This window comes from Camelina sativa, chromosome 6, assembly GCF_030686135.1.
Source record: "Camelina sativa cultivar CO46 ecotype springtype chromosome 6, ASM3068613v1".
In the NCBI taxonomy this organism is placed as follows: domain Eukaryota; kingdom Viridiplantae; phylum Streptophyta; class Magnoliopsida; order Brassicales; family Brassicaceae; genus Camelina; species Camelina sativa.
Window position 1 is genome coordinate 21,655,175 of NC_141885.1, and position 17,644 is coordinate 21,672,818.

The following is a 17,644-nucleotide window of genomic DNA, read 5'->3' on the forward strand; positions in this document are numbered from 1 at the left end:
AAGCGGAGGTTGCATGACTTGTATTCGTTGAATCCTAGCCTCTGAGCTACAGAGAGTGGCATGAGGCTTACTGAAGCACCAAGGTCACATAGGCACTTTTTGAAGGTCAATGGACCTAGAGAACAACGCAAGGTGAAAGAACCAGGGTCCTCTAGCTTCTTTGGGATAATCATCTTCTGAACGACCGCCTTGCATTCATGAATAACCCCACCTATGTCATGCCCTACCCTCTCATCTTCCAGAGCCTTAGCTTGAGCTCCTTTAGCTATCTCCTCCTTCTCTTTGGTCTTTTCGGTTACCAAGTCAGTTAAAAACTGTTGATATTGAGGCACAAGTGCAAATGCATCAAGCAAAGGCATCCTAAGTTCAATCTCCTTGACTTGGTTTTCGAACAGAGCTTTGTACTTCTCAGTAAGCTGCTTCTTAAACCTCACTGGAAATGGTAGAGGTGGCTTGTATGGTGGAGGAATGAATCTCACAGGTTTATCCTTGGGAGTAGTGGGTTCTTTAGTAGCTTCAGGATCAGATTGTTTGGCTGACTCAATTGGATCCTTGAGCACCTCGACAGGATCCTTTATCTCAACTTCATATTGAAGAAAATCCTCCCCATCTAAACTCTCAGTGTCCTCAGTGAGCCGTACATCTACAGCTTGGGTGGTGATGGCATGCATAGTAGCATAGTCCTTAGGGTTTTGAACTGCTTTTCCAGGTAGTTGGCCAGTTGTTGGGGTAGAAGTAGAAACAATCTTGCCTTCCATATACTTCATCTTGGAGTTAAGAGCTTCAAACTTGACATTCAGATCATTGTAAGAGAATTCCATCCGCTGACTGAGTTCAACAAACTTCTTAGCAGTATCCAGAGAACCACTAGCTTGACCTTGAAGAAGTTGTTGCAGCATGTGCTTCATTTCTTGATCTGGAGCTTGAGTAGGTTGAACTTGTTGTGGTGAAAATCCAGGTGGTGGTCCGGGAGGAGCGTGAGAACTTTGCTGGAACTGTTGCTTAGGCATGAATCCTTGATTGTAAGGAACAAAAGGCTTTTGCATACCTTGTTGTTGCTGCTGAGGAGGGTACACTTGATCTTGTGGATTTGCAACATTGGTGCTCCGGTAAGACAAATTGGGGTTCATCTTGTAGGGGTTATAACCCTTGTTGTATCCACCTTGATTCTGTACGTAGTTGATTGCTTCAGACTGCTCACCCTTCCCATCCTGAACTTGAAAAGGGTCATCCTCAGATACAAAATGGACAGTCTGCTGCTGACTTAGCAAGAGGCGGTCAAGCTTGTCATTGACATTCTTAAGGTCCCTCTTGTACTTCTCCTCAGACCCAGCGTCGCCGCGAACTGTGCGGTCATAATCCTCATTGTAGTTGCCGTCAGACTGAGCGAGATTCTCAACCAGTTGCCATCCTTCCTCAACGTCTTTGTTCAAGAAATTACCGTTAGAAGCAGTGTCAAGCAGCATGCGGATTTTTGGAAGTACACCACGGTATAGAGTGCTCAGCAGTGACTCGTTGCTGAAACCATGGTGTGGACACTGGCTGTGGTAACCCTTGAAACGCTCCCAGGCTTCACAGAATGATTCTGAGCTCTTCTGAGTGAAGCTGGAAATCTCATTCCTGAGACGTGCTGTTCTGGAGTTAGAGAAAAACTTGGCCAAGAATGCCTTCTTGCAGCCATCCCAGGTGGTGATTGATCCCTTGGGAAGGTTTTTCTCCCATTGATGAGCCTTGTCTCCCAGGGAGAAAGGGAAGAGGCGCAACTTGTAACCATCCTCACTCACGCCGTTGATCTTGGTGAGACCACAAAGACGGTCGAACTCGTCCAAGTGGTCGAGTGGATCCTCCATAGGCAACCCGTGAAACTTGTTTCCTTGGATCATGGTAATCAGACCACTTTTGATCTCGAAGTTGTTGTTCGGCACGGCGGGAGGGACGATTCCAGCACGTTGAGTGTGAGTGTTCGGTGCATCCCCAGCACCAATGTTTCGCGGTCCCTGATGTGGTTCATGCTGTTGTTCCATAGTGACGTGTGCGAGATGCTCAACGGGTTGACGAGCTTGTCGTGGACGTTGCAACCGGTTGATTTCGTCGATCACAGGAAGGAGATTCTGATGCCCTCTTGATCTGGTGTGCATGCAAGGTTGCAATCAACAGGTTCCTGAGATGCAAAACAAACAAGCAAACAACCAAAACAAGTCAGTACTCAGAATGATAAGTGTAACAGAACTTAATCTTGCAAAACTTGAAATCTCAAATGTAACAATACGAATCCCAAATGGCAACGGCGCCAAATTGATACTAAGATTTTTGTGTCTCCTAGCAGGTTCAATTAACCTTAAGTGTTGTAGTATTTAAGGTGTCAATCCAAATGGGATGTTGCTAGCAATCAAGATGCAATCAAGGAATCACAAGTTAAGCCAATTCAAAGAGTGTTTTTATCTAAGAGTCCTAGAATGATCAAAATGCGAAATGGAAATGAGTCACAGAACAAGAAACAAGAATGCATGACAAGAAGCGAAAGTGAATAAAAACGCAAACGATTCTAAGCATGAACAAACGAAACAGTTCCAGGAATGTAATAAAAATCAGAAAGAAAGAAGTCCTAAGGATGGGGTAATTGATGTCGGTGGAGTATTCTAGTCTAAGGAGTGTTTAACATACCATAAGCAAAGTATCCCTAAACAATGAACATCACAACTTAGCTAATCCAATCTCTTGGCAAAAGCTACTCAGACGCAACCACTTCCATACCTAGCTCTCGCTAGAGAAACGTGGTCGAGCAGGCATGACAGACAAGTTCATTCGTGTCAACAAACATCCTAGACAACTAATCTCTTAGGCTAGGAACGTAAGTCTCTGGCACTAGTTGGTCAGACATTTCATCAAACACCTTTTGGGTGCGGAAATGTCTCGAACCTAGTTCCAATTGATCAGAGAGAAACAAGTAATTCTAACTCTAGTCCAGAAGGGAATTTTACAATCAAAGCTTAAACACTCTACATCCTAAGATCCTCCACCTAATCTATCCCATCCTCAGGAACTACCACACTACTCAGATCCGAAAATCATAGTCAAGGATGCAAACACCGAAATCATTGAATCAAGCATAATAAGATAGATAAAAATAAGATTAACAACTTTGTAGAAGGAATCAAATGCAAAATCTCAATAAATCTCAACGATATCGGAATACAAGTCTGAGAACGTGTTTTGGATGCTAGGTTAAAAACCTTCTGGGAACGAAAACGAGATTAAAAGATAAGATGTCTCCGCAAAGACTTAACAAAATGTATATATAGTAGTCCAACATGGAAAGCCCTAAAACTTAAAACGACAAGGTAAAGCGTCGGTTCGGTAATCTCCTGAAGCATGTGAAACCAAACGTCTTTCTTCCCGACATGTGCGATCAAGTCCATGTGCGTCGAATGGAATCCAATGTCATCATAGCTCGGATGGAAGGCTGAGGAGCATGGCTTGGACGGATAGCTCGGACGGAACGGAGATGGTGACAATGGCTCGGACGAGACGGAGATGGTGACCATGGCTCGGACGAGAATGAAGATGGTGACCATGGCTTGGACGAAACGAAGATGGTGACCATGGCTCGGACGAGAATGAAGATGGTGACCATGGCTCGGACGAAACGAAGATGGTGACCATGGCTCGGACGAGAATGAAGATGGTGACCATGGCTCGGACGAGAATGAAGATGGTGATCATGGCTCGGACGAAACGAAGATGGTGACCATGGCTCGGACGAGAATAGCTTCCAACGTTTCCTAAATACCTGAAATACTCCAAAATGCACAATGTATGCAAGGATGATGCAAGAGCTACCTAGACGTGCAAAGTGTATAGAAAAAAACTAGAAAACGATGCAAACCAATGAGTTATCCTAGCTAAATGCATGATAAAAATAAGCTAAGGGGAGACAAAATATAGACATATCAACTCCCCCAAGCTTACTCTTTGCTTGCCCTCAAGCAAACAATCAAGAATAGAGTATGGAGAAGAGGTGTGAAGATGGGGTCTCAGAACCTAAAACATGCTAAATAAAATAGTTAGAATCAAGGTCCTTGTTTTTAGTTCTATGATGCATGGTGAAAGAACTCTATATTTTTTTTTTACACATGCAATCCTATCAATCATTCCCTTTAACATTCATTAACAGAGAACCGTGAATCAAGCTAAGCAATGTCGTTGAACTCATTTGGCTAGGGTGAAGGGTTGGAGACTTAGATGGTCTCCTTCTCGAGTGGTTTCATCAATACATGACAAGGTTCTCTCACAAAAATGAGTTGAGCTTAAGAGAAGGCTAAAGGTTGAAACCAACTGATACATACAAGAGCAGCGTCCTGTCTACCCAAAGAACATTCCAAACCGAAGTTGGTCCTATCTCTACCCTTCATCAGAAACATCATCTCAAACCCATTCTTTCACTCTTTATACTTGGTCTTAGGGGAAGTTCACTTATTATCATTCTAGCAGATTGGGAAATCTTTATTATCACTATGGTTCTTTTTCTTTTCTTCTAAGGACTCTAGACATCATAAGCATTTTTACTTTCTTTCCTTTGTCTAATCTTTTCGTTTTATGCCCAGAACCAATAACTCATTGTTTTGCTCAACCCAAATCCTTTACTAGACTTGTAAACCTTGAAAACACATCCCCCTCCTAAAGACTTTCTCCCCTTTACTTTCTGTTTACACTTCACTTTTCTGCACAAATCCATACCCAATACCCAAAATCGAGTTCTCACCTAGTCCTACTAGTCCGGATAACGCGAACTAGAACTACACAGGATCCTACTCTTGTCGGTTAGAACCTAACACTTTCTAACAAGCTCAACTCGGAAAAAGGCCTGACATTCAAGAATACAATTGGCTTGAAAGAACGGTTGGTTAAGGGTGCGGGGAACTGTTCTAAAGATGGGAATCAGCTACTTGGATCGACAAGGGTGGTAAAAATGTGAAAGACAATCCAAGTATGTATATGGTATCCATGAGTTCAACTTCAATGCATAACAGGATAATTGCAAGTCAGGATTAGGTTCAAGTAGATAGGGAATGATATCAATTCAAAACATGCTTCAATCTTAAATTTTCAAGTTCAATCAACAAGCATCAAAGAACTAAGAACAAGGGCCTTGATCCTATCCTATTGAATCCAACATGCTAACAAGGTTACAATCATCATCAACCCCTATGTTAAATGCAACAACCCTATATGAATAAACCTAGACTCAATCCTAATATGCAATTGCAAACTACATGAACACTCTGTTTTTGTGGAAATTTTCGAAATTTTTTTTTTCAAATTTTTTTATGGTTTTTCTATACAAATAGATGGATGCAGACTCAAACATGATATGATGCAAAGATTTGAAATAAGAATCACAAAACACGACATTAGATACATCATCTCAAACCCTCCCCCAAACTTAAAATACACAGTCTCCTGTGTAAGAAAAATTTGGAGGAGGATTTAAGAATCACAACAGAAACAATGCAGGAATGAAATGGTATGTACAAAGGGAAGGTCGAAGTACCTCAGTAGTAGAAAAAGGAGTCTGAACTCGCCCAAGGAGGAGCGTTATATTGACTTTGTCCTTCACCTTGTTCTGGATCCGCAGGGGTGTCCTCAGTGGTTTGGTCGACGTGCTGCTCAACCGCTTGCGTATTCTGATACATGTTCGGCTGCTCGTCACACTGCATGTCGTCGACTCTGAACTCGCCATGATCTGATACTAGCACAACCACCTCTGCAGGCTGATAATCCCCTTGATGTTTGATCTGCTGCTCAACTCCGTGCATGCCCAGATGTGGGCTCGAGCGGGTGTCGTGAGTGGCTCGAGAGAGGAAGTCGGAATGTGGCTCGATTGAGGCTGTTGGGAATGTCGGCTCAATTTGTCGGTTCGGAACAGCGAGAACAGCAGCTCGAGTGAGGCAGTCGGGAAGGTCGAGTCGCGAGCGTGATGTGCCGGTGTCGGTCGAGTCGAGTTTTGTAGACCCCTCTAGAATGTCTTGTCTAACCATATACTCTTTAGCATTCTGCCCAGGTTCAAGAAGAAAAGATCTTCTCTTCTTCATTATCCCCAACCTCTGTCTTGCTTTTCTTGGAGAAGAGATTTTAACTTTATCTTGGAGCTGCATTATTTGCCCTCTCATCTCCTCCAACGTGGCTGTTAACTCCGCCACTGTATCCCTTAAAATCTTGGTTGTTTGGGGTTCAGATAAACTGTCAAGCGCGGGAGGACTTGTCTCTTTCGGTTGGTGATTAGGAAGTATGTCTCGACGCGTAGGGAGGGTAACGACTGCACTCGAGTTGGAGAATGTTCGAGTGACACTTTGAGTTTTCTCTTTGGTTACCAAAACCTCTGCTTCTGCCTCATTCACATCCTCAAAGATGCCAAACCCAGATTTCTGATCTTTCTCTTCAATCACGAAGGTCTGTCCATCAATAGTTGGTTTCTTCTTAGAATCCTTGATATCAAACTTCATCTTGAAGCTGTTACCCAGATTGAGATCAATCATCCCCTTCTTTACATCAATGACTGCTCCAGCTGTAGCTAAGAAAGGCCTTCCCAGGATTAGTGGATCTTTAGGCTCTTCATCCATTTCCAGCACAACAAAGTCAGTAGGAATCTCAGCTTGTCCAATTTTGATGGACAGGTTCTCTAATAGACCATGAGGCAATCTAGTAGTCCTATCAGCCAATATTAAGCGGAGGTTGCATGACTTGTATTCGTTGAATCCTAGCCTCTGAGCTACAGAGAGTGGCATGAGGCTTACTGAAGCACCAAGGTCACATAGGCACTTTTTGAAGGTCAATGGACCTAGAGAACAACGCAAGGTGAAAGAACCAGGGTCCTCTAGCTTCTTTGGGATAATCATCTTCTGAACGACCGCCTTGCATTCATGAATAACCCCACCTATGTCATGCCCTACCCTCTCATCTTCCAGAGCCTTAGCTTGAGCTCCTTTAGCTATCTCCTCCTTCTCTTTGGTCTTTTCGGTTACCAAGTCAGTTAAAAACTGTTGATATTGAGGCACAAGTGCAAATGCATCAAGCAAAGGCATCCTAAGTTCAATCTCCTTGACTTGGTTTTCGAACAGAGCTTTGTACTTCTCAGTAAGCTGCTTCTTAAACCTCACTGGAAATGGTAGAGGTGGCTTGTATGGTGGAGGAATGAATCTCACAGGTTTATCCTTGGGAGTAGTGGGTTCTTTAGTAGCTTCAGGATCAGATTGTTTGGCTGACTCAATTGGATCCTTGAGCACCTCGACAGGATCCTTTATCTCAACTTCATATTGAAGAAAATCCTCCCCATCTAAACTCTCAGTGTCCTCAGTGAGCCGTACATCTACAGCTTGGGTGGTGATGGCATGCATAGTAGCATAGTCCTTAGGGTTTTGAACTGCTTTTCCAGGTAGTTGGCCAGTTGTTGGGGTAGAAGTAGAAACAATCTTGCCTTCCATATACTTCATCTTGGAGTTAAGAGCTTCAAACTTGACATTCAGATCATTGTAAGAGAATTCCATCCGCTGACTGAGTTCAACAAACTTCTTAGCAGTATCCAGAGAACCACTAGCTTGACCTTGAAGAAGTTGTTGCAGCATGTGCTTCATTTCTTGATCTGGAGCTTGAGTAGGTTGAACTTGTTGTGGTGAAAATCCAGGTGGTGGTCCGGGAGGAGCGTGAGAACTTTGCTGGAACTGTTGCTTAGGCATGAATCCTTGATTGTAAGGAACAAAAGGCTTTTGCATACCTTGTTGTTGCTGCTGAGGAGGGTACACTTGATCTTGTGGATTTGCAACATTGGTGCTCCGGTAAGACAAATTGGGGTTCATCTTGTAGGGGTTATAACCCTTGTTGTATCCACCTTGATTCTGTACGTAGTTGATTGCTTCAGACTGCTCACCCTTCCCATCCTGAACTTGAAAAGGGTCATCCTCAGATACAAAATGGACAGTCTGCTGCTGACTTAGCAAGAGGCGGTCAAGCTTGTCATTGACATTCTTAAGGTCCCTCTTGTACTTCTCCTCAGACCCAGCGTCGCCGCGAACTGTGCGGTCATAATCCTCATTGTAGTTGCCGTCAGACTGAGCGAGATTCTCAACCAGTTGCCATCCTTCCTCAACGTCTTTGTTCAAGAAATTACCGTTAGAAGCAGTGTCAAGCAGCATGCGGATTTTTGGAAGTACACCACGGTATAGAGTGCTCAGCAGTGACTCGTTGCTGAAACCATGGTGTGGACACTGGCTGTGGTAACCCTTGAAACGCTCCCAGGCTTCACAGAATGATTCTGAGCTCTTCTGAGTGAAGCTGGAAATCTCATTCCTGAGACGTGCTGTTCTGGAGTTAGAGAAAAACTTGGCCAAGAATGCCTTCTTGCAGCCATCCCAGGTGGTGATTGATCCCTTGGGAAGGTTTTTCTCCCATTGATGAGCCTTGTCTCCCAGGGAGAAAGGGAAGAGGCGCAACTTGTAACCATCCTCACTCACGCCGTTGATCTTGGTGAGACCACAAAGACGGTCGAACTCGTCCAAGTGGTCGAGTGGATCCTCCATAGGCAACCCGTGAAACTTGTTTCCTTGGATCATGGTAATCAGACCACTTTTGATCTCGAAGTTGTTGTTCGGCACGGCGGGAGGGACGATTCCAGCACGTTGAGTGTGAGTGTTCGGTGCATCCCCAGCACCAATGTTTCGCGGTCCCTGATGTGGTTCATGCTGTTGTTCCATAGTGACGTGTGCGAGATGCTCAACGGGTTGACGAGCTTGTCGTGGACGTTGCAACCGGTTGATTTCGTCGATCACAGGAAGGAGATTCTGATGCCCTCTTGATCTGGTGTGCATGCAAGGTTGCAATCAACAGGTTCCTGAGATGCAAAACAAACAAGCAAACAACCAAAACAAGTCAGTACTCAGAATGATAAGTGTAACAGAACTTAATCTTGCAAAACTTGAAATCTCAAATGTAACAATACGAATCCCAAATGGCAACGGCGCCAAATTGATACTAAGATTTTTGTGTCTCCTAGCAGGTTCAATTAACCTTAAGTGTTGTAGTATTTAAGGTGTCAATCCAAATGGGATGTTGCTAGCAATCAAGATGCAATCAAGGAATCACAAGTTAAGCCAATTCAAAGAGTGTTTTTATCTAAGAGTCCTAGAATGATCAAAATGCGAAATGGAAATGAGTCACAGAACAAGAAACAAGAATGCATGACAAGAAGCGAAAGTGAATAAAAACGCAAACGATTCTAAGCATGAACAAACGAAACAGTTCCAGGAATGTAATAAAAATCAGAAAGAAAGAAGTCCTAAGGATGGGGTAATTGATGTCGGTGGAGTATTCTAGTCTAAGGAGTGTTTAACATACCATAAGCAAAGTATCCCTAAACAATGAACATCACAACTTAGCTAATCCAATCTCTTGGCAAAAGCTACTCAGACGCAACCACTTCCATACCTAGCTCTCGCTAGAGAAACGTGGTCGAGCAGGCATGACAGACAAGTTCATTCGTGTCAACAAACATCCTAGACAACTAATCTCTTAGGCTAGGAACGTAAGTCTCTGGCACTAGTTGGTCAGACATTTCATCAAACACCTTTTGGGTGCGGAAATGTCTCGAACCTAGTTCCAATTGATCAGAGAGAAACAAGTAATTCTAACTCTAGTCCAGAAGGGAATTTTACAATCAAAGCTTAAACACTCTACATCCTAAGATCCTCCACCTAATCTATCCCATCCTCAGGAACTACCACACTACTCAGATCCGAAAATCATAGTCAAGGATGCAAACACCGAAATCATTGAATCAAGCATAATAAGATAGATAAAAATAAGATTAACAACTTTGTAGAAGGAATCAAATGCAAAATCTCAATAAATCTCAACGATATCGGAATACAAGTCTGAGAACGTGTTTTGGATGCTAGGTTAAAAACCTTCTGGGAACGAAAACGAGATTAAAAGATAAGATGTCTCCGCAAAGACTTAACAAAATGTATATATAGTAGTCCAACATGGAAAGCCCTAAAACTTAAAACGACAAGGTAAAGCGTCGGTTCGGTAATCTCCTGAAGCATGTGAAACCAAACGTCTTTCTTCCCGACATGTGCGATCAAGTCCATGTGCGTCGAATGGAATCCAATGTCATCATAGCTCGGATGGAAGGCTGAGGAGCATGGCTTGGACGGATAGCTCGGACGGAACGGAGATGGTGACAATGGCTCGGACGAGACGGAGATGGTGACCATGGCTCGGACGAGAATGAAGATGGTGACCATGGCTTGGACGAAACGAAGATGGTGACCATGGCTCGGACGAGAATGAAGATGGTGACCATGGCTCGGACGAAACGAAGATGGTGACCATGGCTCGGACGAGAATGAAGATGGTGACCATGGCTCGGACGAGAATGAAGATGGTGATCATGGCTCGGACGAAACGAAGATGGTGACCATGGCTCGGACGAGAATAGCTTCCAACGTTTCCTAAATACCTGAAATACTCCAAAATGCACAATGTATGCAAGGATGATGCAAGAGCTACCTAGACGTGCAAAGTGTATAGAAAAAAACTAGAAAACGATGCAAACCAATGAGTTATCCTAGCTAAATGCATGATAAAAATAAGCTAAGGGGAGACAAAATATAGACATATCAACTCCCCCAAGCTTACTCTTTGCTTGCCCTCAAGCAAACAATCAAGAATAGAGTATGGAGAAGAGGTGTGAAGATGGGGTCTCAGAACCTAAAACATGCTAAATAAAATAGTTAGAATCAAGGTCCTTGTTTTTAGTTCTATGATGCATGGTGAAAGAACTCTATATTTTTTTTTTACACATGCAATCCTATCAATCATTCCCTTTAACATTCATTAACAGAGAACCGTGAATCAAGCTAAGCAATGTCGTTGAACTCATTTGGCTAGGGTGAAGGGTTGGAGACTTAGATGGTCTCCTTCTCGAGTGGTTTCATCAATACATGACAAGGTTCTCTCACAAAAATGAGTTGAGCTTAAGAGAAGGCTAAAGGTTGAAACCAACTGATACATACAAGAGCAGCGTCCTGTCTACCCAAAGAACATTCCAAACCGAAGTTGGTCCTATCTCTACCCTTCATCAGAAACATCATCTCAAACCCATTCTTTCACTCTTTATACTTGGTCTTAGGGGAAGTTCACTTATTATCATTCTAGCAGATTGGGAAATCTTTATTATCACTATGGTTCTTTTTCTTTTCTTCTAAGGACTCTAGACATCATAAGCATTTTTACTTTCTTTCCTTTGTCTAATCTTTTCGTTTTATGCCCAGAACCAATAACTCATTGTTTTGCTCAACCCAAATCCTTTACTAGACTTGTAAACCTTGAAAACACATCCCCCTCCTAAAGACTTTCTCCCCTTTACTTTCTGTTTACACTTCACTTTTCTGCACAAATCCATACCCAATACCCAAAATCGAGTTCTCACCTAGTCCTACTAGTCCGGATAACGCGAACTAGAACTACACAGGATCCTACTCTTGTCGGTTAGAACCTAACACTTTCTAACAAGCTCAACTCGGAAAAAGGCCTGACATTCAAGAATACAATTGGCTTGAAAGAACGGTTGGTTAAGGGTGCGGGGAACTGTTCTAAAGATGGGAATCAGCTACTTGGATCGACAAGGGTGGTAAAAATGTGAAAGACAATCCAAGTATGTATATGGTATCCATGAGTTCAACTTCAATGCATAACAGGATAATTGCAAGTCAGGATTAGGTTCAAGTAGATAGGGAATGATATCAATTCAAAACATGCTTCAATCTTAAATTTTCAAGTTCAATCAACAAGCATCAAAGAACTAAGAACAAGGGCCTTGATCCTATCCTATTGAATCCAACATGCTAACAAGGTTACAATCATCATCAACCCCTATGCTAAATGCAACAACCCTATATGAATAAACCTAGACTCAATCCTAATATGCAATTGCAAACTACATGAACACTCTGTTTTTGTGGAAATTTTCGAAATTTTTTTTTTCAAATTTTTTTATGGTTTTTCTATACAAATAGATGGATGCAGACTCAAACATGATATGATGCAAAGATTTGAAATAAGAATCACAAAACACGACATTAGATACATCATCTCAAACCCTAGCAGGTTTCCAATCTTGTTAAATCATTGGAGAGGTCTTGAGGAGATTGGCATAGCTTCTGGGTTATGCTGAGAAGGACATTCATGTACCCTGTCCTCAAATGCGGGTTCTTCGAACGGAACTCTAATGCAATGTCTGGATGTTTTCTAAATATCCTTTTCACATGTACGAGCTGCATGTGGAAACAGAAAAGGAATTAATAAAGTAAACCCATAGGCCATAGCCATGTGTATGGCGTAGGTATATAAATATATAGCTAGATGTATTGCTTTCAATTTCTATGTATTATATAAATAGAAGGGTTTCTACTAAAATAAATCACAAAACATCATTTTTTTCTCAAGTTTGTTTACCTGTGAAGGAAGAACTTGAACTCCATCGACAGCTGAAAAGGTTTCAGCGCCATGATGATTTGGCTTTATCCTTTTCAGAGGACGGCAAGGCACATCTAATTTCCCAATAAATTCAAGAACCTTAGGGCCAGAAACCCACTATTTAGGGCCTTAAGAGGAACCATGTCTGAGAAACCCCAGTAGATGTGCCAGTGTTGTCTTTGTGTAAAGTCAAGAAAACATAGAGCTGATCAAACAAGCATTTCTTTCACAATACATAACTAGAATCACGTATCAGCACAAGTCCCACGAACTATAAAATTCATAAAAAAATTGAACTTTAAACTCATATATACTAAGCGTTCCTCGAAATACACACCTCGCATGTAAGAGACTTCAAGTGGAATTTGGTTAACGATAGTAAAAGAAAATTTGACGTGTCTTCTCCATCCAGCAGTTAATGATTCATAATTAGAAACCTTTAGATACACATATGTACATATGTTGGAATACAATCCAATCCAAGTTCCACATCCGAAGTTTGATAAAAACTATCATTAATATATAAAGGATTATGGCCAATCTACTAATTGTCAATTGGTTTTTAGTTGGAAGCCCAAGATAAGCCCAAATTTAACATGGTATTAGAGCTCAAGGTTAAAATTCTGGTGGACCTAGAAAAGTAGATACGGACATGCCTCTTGTTAACCCGAGTAATGGAGGCCCAAGAAGAGGTTTATTATCGATCAAAGGGTTCGAAATATAGTTATCATTTCGAGGAGACGTATTAAAATCACATATGTGGTCTTTGGTTTGAAGGGGAGATTGTTGGAATACAATCCAAATCACATATGAAGTTTGATAAAAACTATCATTAATATATAAAGAGTTATGGCCAACCTACTAACTGTCAATTGATTTTTAGTTGGAAACCCAAGATAATCCCAAATTTAACAAGAGAAAGGTTATTAGGGGAGTTATTTCGGTTGGGATAAGCCAGAATACGCCTCCAAACACACACAAACACAACAACAACAAAAAAAAAAAGCAATCCGAAAAAAAAAACAAAGGAGAATACATGCATTATCCCGCAAACCTAAACCCTAAAAAAGGACTAAAATATTAGAAGGCAAGTTCATCTCTGTACCAATTGCAGCCACCAACCATGAACTGATCAGAATATAGAAAATCAGATTGCAACGAATTGAAATTCCTAATCACCCAAGTGAATTTCTTAGTCTTAACAACTTGCTTCTCCATTGATCTTGATGTTAAGAGAACGTGAAACCCTGGAACCGAAGTTGGAGTCGTATATACCTGAATCTTGTAAATCGAAACAACAACACTCACAAAGTCACAAGCAGTAGAAAAAGTTTAGCAAGATAGATTTCAATTAGGAATCAAAATCCTTGAAAAACTTATATTGACAGATACTTTGTCTAGGCATCGTCCTTATATATATATATATATAGTTTGATACTTTAACCCCCAAAATTTGGTAATGGTTGTTTAACATATTTGGATATATGCGATTAGATTTAGGTAATTTAACATATTTATTAAAATACTCAATTTCAATGATAGAAGAGTATTTCTTTATTTATTTATCGATGGTCTAGTTTCATAATAAATATATTTAGGTAATCCAAAATAATTTCAATGATCAATTAACCCATCTCTCTTTGCTTAATAGAAAAGAGAAAGAACGAAAGATCCCAAAAGAAATACTCCATAAACGACCTTGAAGTAAACCAAAATGGTAAAATCTATCGAGTCGTCCAGGAACCACATTACGTCTTTACAAGAAACACAATGCATTAAAGAAACCTAACGGCTCATCAAAAAACCACGAAATATATAACATCCAACCTAATTAAGCCGATTATTAGAACTATATAGCCGTTAAACAACATCATCGAACGAGAGAGGAGCTTTGGCTACAGACACATCTGCTTTCTCCTTCTCTAGCTGAGCTTCCAGGTCTGAGCACTTCTGCTTCAATTTCTTCAACTCTTCCTCAATTTCTTGCACCCGAGTCTCACCAGCTTCCTCCTTGTCCTTCTTTACTGATACTTGTTCCAGTTTCTCCTCCAACCAATTCAGATTCAACCCTGCGCCTAACAAGTATATAAGAGCAGCCTCTGCGTATGCCAGATCACCCTTGGAGAGTTCTTGAGTGGGCTGGCACAACGTCTCGATTAGGCTGAGGAGGACATTCATGTAAGCCGACCTCAGATGCTGATTCTTTGGACGGAACTCTGATGCTATGTTCGGATGTCTTTCAAATATACAGCGCACAGAATCAACCTGAAAGTGATAAGAAGGAACAATTAATTCTCACGGAATTGAGTTATTGTCACTGAGTTTTAAAGTGCTCTCACTCTCGCCGGTTACTCGAGAAACAACTAATAAAACAGAGAAACATAAAATAGAACAAAGATGTCTCTTGTGGTTGGAATATTTTGAGAAACAATTATACGGTTCTTGGTTTCATACCTGTGAAGGAAAAACTCGAAAGCCATTGACATCCACGTATTCCTTTACCGATGAATCTTTAAACTCCACTGCATCATTTTCCTCTAACTTGCTTAGAGCTTTAGTTGTCTCTTGGCATTCCTCTGTAACGTCTAATTTGCCAATAACTTCAAGAACAGCTACCTCCGCCACAATCCTGAGTTCTCCATCAACCAGAAATCCACCATCTTTTTCATGAAGTTCGTCAAGGGGAAACATTGATTTAAAACCAAAGTCGGTAGCACTCGCATCAAACCAGTGTTTTGTTGCTGTAAAACCAAACGAAATAAATTACATTCTTTATCATTGACTTAACATCATACCTAACTTATACTTGGAACGGAACGCTGACTCTAGTAATAAAACCAACCAAACACCACTGAAACAACATATACAGTATAAGCAGTGTGGCAATCATTAGCCAACGCAGTAGTGTGTTAGAAAAAATCAAACCTTTAGTGTCAGAGAGTTCTTCAGAGAGTTGATTCACTACAGTTAAATTAAAATCCGCATGTCTTCTCCATCCAACAGGCAAAAACTCACTACCAGCAACGTCTAGATACAGTGACAAATACTCAACACCATTTCCTTTAGGGAAGGCCAGAAGACGCCTGCAAAGAAAATTTAGACAATTACCAATTTTTCACGCGAAAAAAAAATTAAAACCCTAAATAGATGAAATCATTGGAAAATTAAGTTCAACTCTTACCACTTGCAGCCATCAGCGACGAATTCATCCGAGTAAATTTTCCTGGATTGGAGAGAGGGGAAATCCTTAATCACCCAAGTGAACTTTCTGTAATCAACTTCTTTCCCCATTCTTCTCTGCAAAGACAAGTTATTAAAAAAGAAAAAACCCTAGAATTAATTTGTAAATAATCGAACAATCAAGCAATAAAACCTAAACAAAGATTCAGACACTTAGTACAACACCTCTTAACACATCGAACAAAGTACCATAATCGACTTAGCGAAACAGAGTTTACGAATTAAAAAATAGTAAAAGATTAAGATTTAAGATTTTACCTTCTGAGTCGGAGATTGAAAAAATAGCCCCAAAGGAAGTAAACTTGTTTGATACGACGGACACTGACTTCTTTGACTGTTCTGGCATCGTATTTGTGGTCTTACACAACAGACTTGGGCCGAAGAGTCAAAAAGGCCCATTAGAACAATCTAGAAACACCTCGTAAGCGTTTACGTTTTGTTATACCGACACGTTGTTTAACAAGTTGAGCTCAAAACGGCACGCAGTTGTATTTTTAGATGTTAGAACTTAGTTGAGGATACTAAAGCGGAAGAGGAACAAAAACAGAGAGGTAACTTGCAGAAACATTACTTATTCAGCAAGAAACACTCAAATCTCTTAATCTTCCCCGTTTAAAAGAGGATATATTTTCGTATCTCAAGTCAAATCTACATAAAAGGAAGTTATTAAGTAGAAAACAATATTCCTAAGAAATGGACAAGACTCAAATTAAGAAGTTCAATCCAACAACATTAGTGAAGCGGAAGCTGCAGCTTTCTCTTTCTCTAGGTCGGTTTCAAGCTCTGCCAATGCCAGCTTTCGCTTCTTGACCTGTTTCTCCAGTTCTCTGATCCGTGTGTCGTACTCTATCTGTTTTTCCAAAGCCTGATCCAGCTTCTTACGCAACCATTCCAAATTCCACCCTGCTTTTATCAGATCAGAGAGCGTATCGTCTGCTTTCTTCAGGTCTTTCACGCAGAGCTCCTTAGAAGCTTTGCACAGTGTCTTGATTAGGTCGAGCAGAGCATTCATGTAAGCGTTCTTGATGTGTTGATTCTTTAAACTGAAACCCTGTGCGAGATCTGGATGTTTCTCAAAGAGTGCCTTCACCTCATCAACCTGTGATGATAAATTAAAAAAAAGAGGTCAAACAAATTAAAATTATCTCAAATATTGAAACAAGAGGTGAACAAGCTCTGTATTATTAGTATTACCTGCGAAACAAGAACCTGAAAACCGTTGACCTCAATAGTATCATCTTTGCTCTGCAAATCTTCAGATGAAGAGGAATCATCATGAGCTCTCTGTTCACCACGATCAGTACTAATCTCCTCAATTAGTGGTGTACGACTTAATGTGTCAATAACTTCAAGAACTCCTACTTCAGCAGTAATCGTAATCTCCCCATTCAACAAGAATCCACCGTTTATGGGAATAAGTCTGCTTACAGGAACCACATCTCTAATACCGCGATTCTTATTGTTCTTATCAAACCAGCCCCATCCTTCTGTAAGTTAATCATGTAACAACAAGATCCATCACTATTTTATTTATCTGACATAGCCAGTCAATGAATCACGATCACAACCATTGTGCCTATATATAAAAATATGATTTACTTTTATGTACGGCATGTGCCTCAGAAAGGTGATTGACTATAGTGAAGCGATACTCAACGTATCTTCTCCATCCACTAGGCAATGGTTCCATAATAACTTCCAGATACAGAGAAAAGTGATCAGCTTGGCGGTTTCCGTTGGGATTAGCAACAAGACGCCTGCCATAAAGAAAGAAATAAACCAAAAGAAAGTATTATTGAATGCTCCATTGATAATATAGATATACGATCACGTTAATAATGGACGAAAGAAACTATGCATTTACCAGTTAGCG

At 41.0% G+C, this 17,644-nt stretch overlaps 1 protein-coding gene, 2 non-coding genes and 1 pseudogene across 4 annotated transcripts; 2 read left to right on the top strand and 2 right to left on the bottom strand.

Moving 5' to 3' along the window:
* Window positions 1-1,521: 1,521 nt before the first annotated feature.
* LOC147942897 (small nucleolar RNA R71) lies at window positions 1,522-1,628 on the top strand. Its single transcript, XR_015560518.1, has one exon. It is a non-coding gene; the product is annotated as a small nucleolar RNA R71 (small nucleolar RNA).
* Window positions 1,629-8,244: 6,616 nt separating this feature from the next.
* Window positions 8,245-8,351, top strand: LOC147942898 (small nucleolar RNA R71). The gene has a single exon (XR_015560519.1). It is a non-coding gene; the product is annotated as a small nucleolar RNA R71 (small nucleolar RNA).
* A 5,849-nt stretch (window positions 8,352-14,200) lies between these two features.
* On the bottom strand, window positions 14,201-16,112 carry LOC104792122 (MATH domain and coiled-coil domain-containing protein At3g58270). Of its 2 annotated transcripts, none has more exons than XM_010518171.3 (5): window positions 16,030-16,112; window positions 15,713-15,828; window positions 15,457-15,614; window positions 14,986-15,272; window positions 14,201-14,796 (listed from the first exon to the last, which is right to left on the bottom strand). In XM_010518171.3, exons 2-5 carry the CDS (start codon window positions 15,820-15,822, stop codon window positions 14,392-14,394), a joined length of 960 nt encoding a protein of 319 aa, XP_010516473.2. In that variant the 5' UTR covers window positions 15,823-15,828; window positions 16,030-16,112; the 3' UTR covers window positions 14,201-14,391. The 2 variants fall into 2 exon arrangements, with proteins under 2 accessions (XP_010516473.2, XP_010516474.2); XM_010518172.3 differs by having other exon boundaries at window positions 15,937-16,034.
* A 377-nt stretch (window positions 16,113-16,489) lies between these two features.
* LOC104699205 (MATH domain and coiled-coil domain-containing protein At3g58280 pseudogene) lies at window positions 16,490-17,342 on the bottom strand (annotated as a pseudogene).
* Window positions 17,343-17,644: the final 302 nt, after the last annotated feature.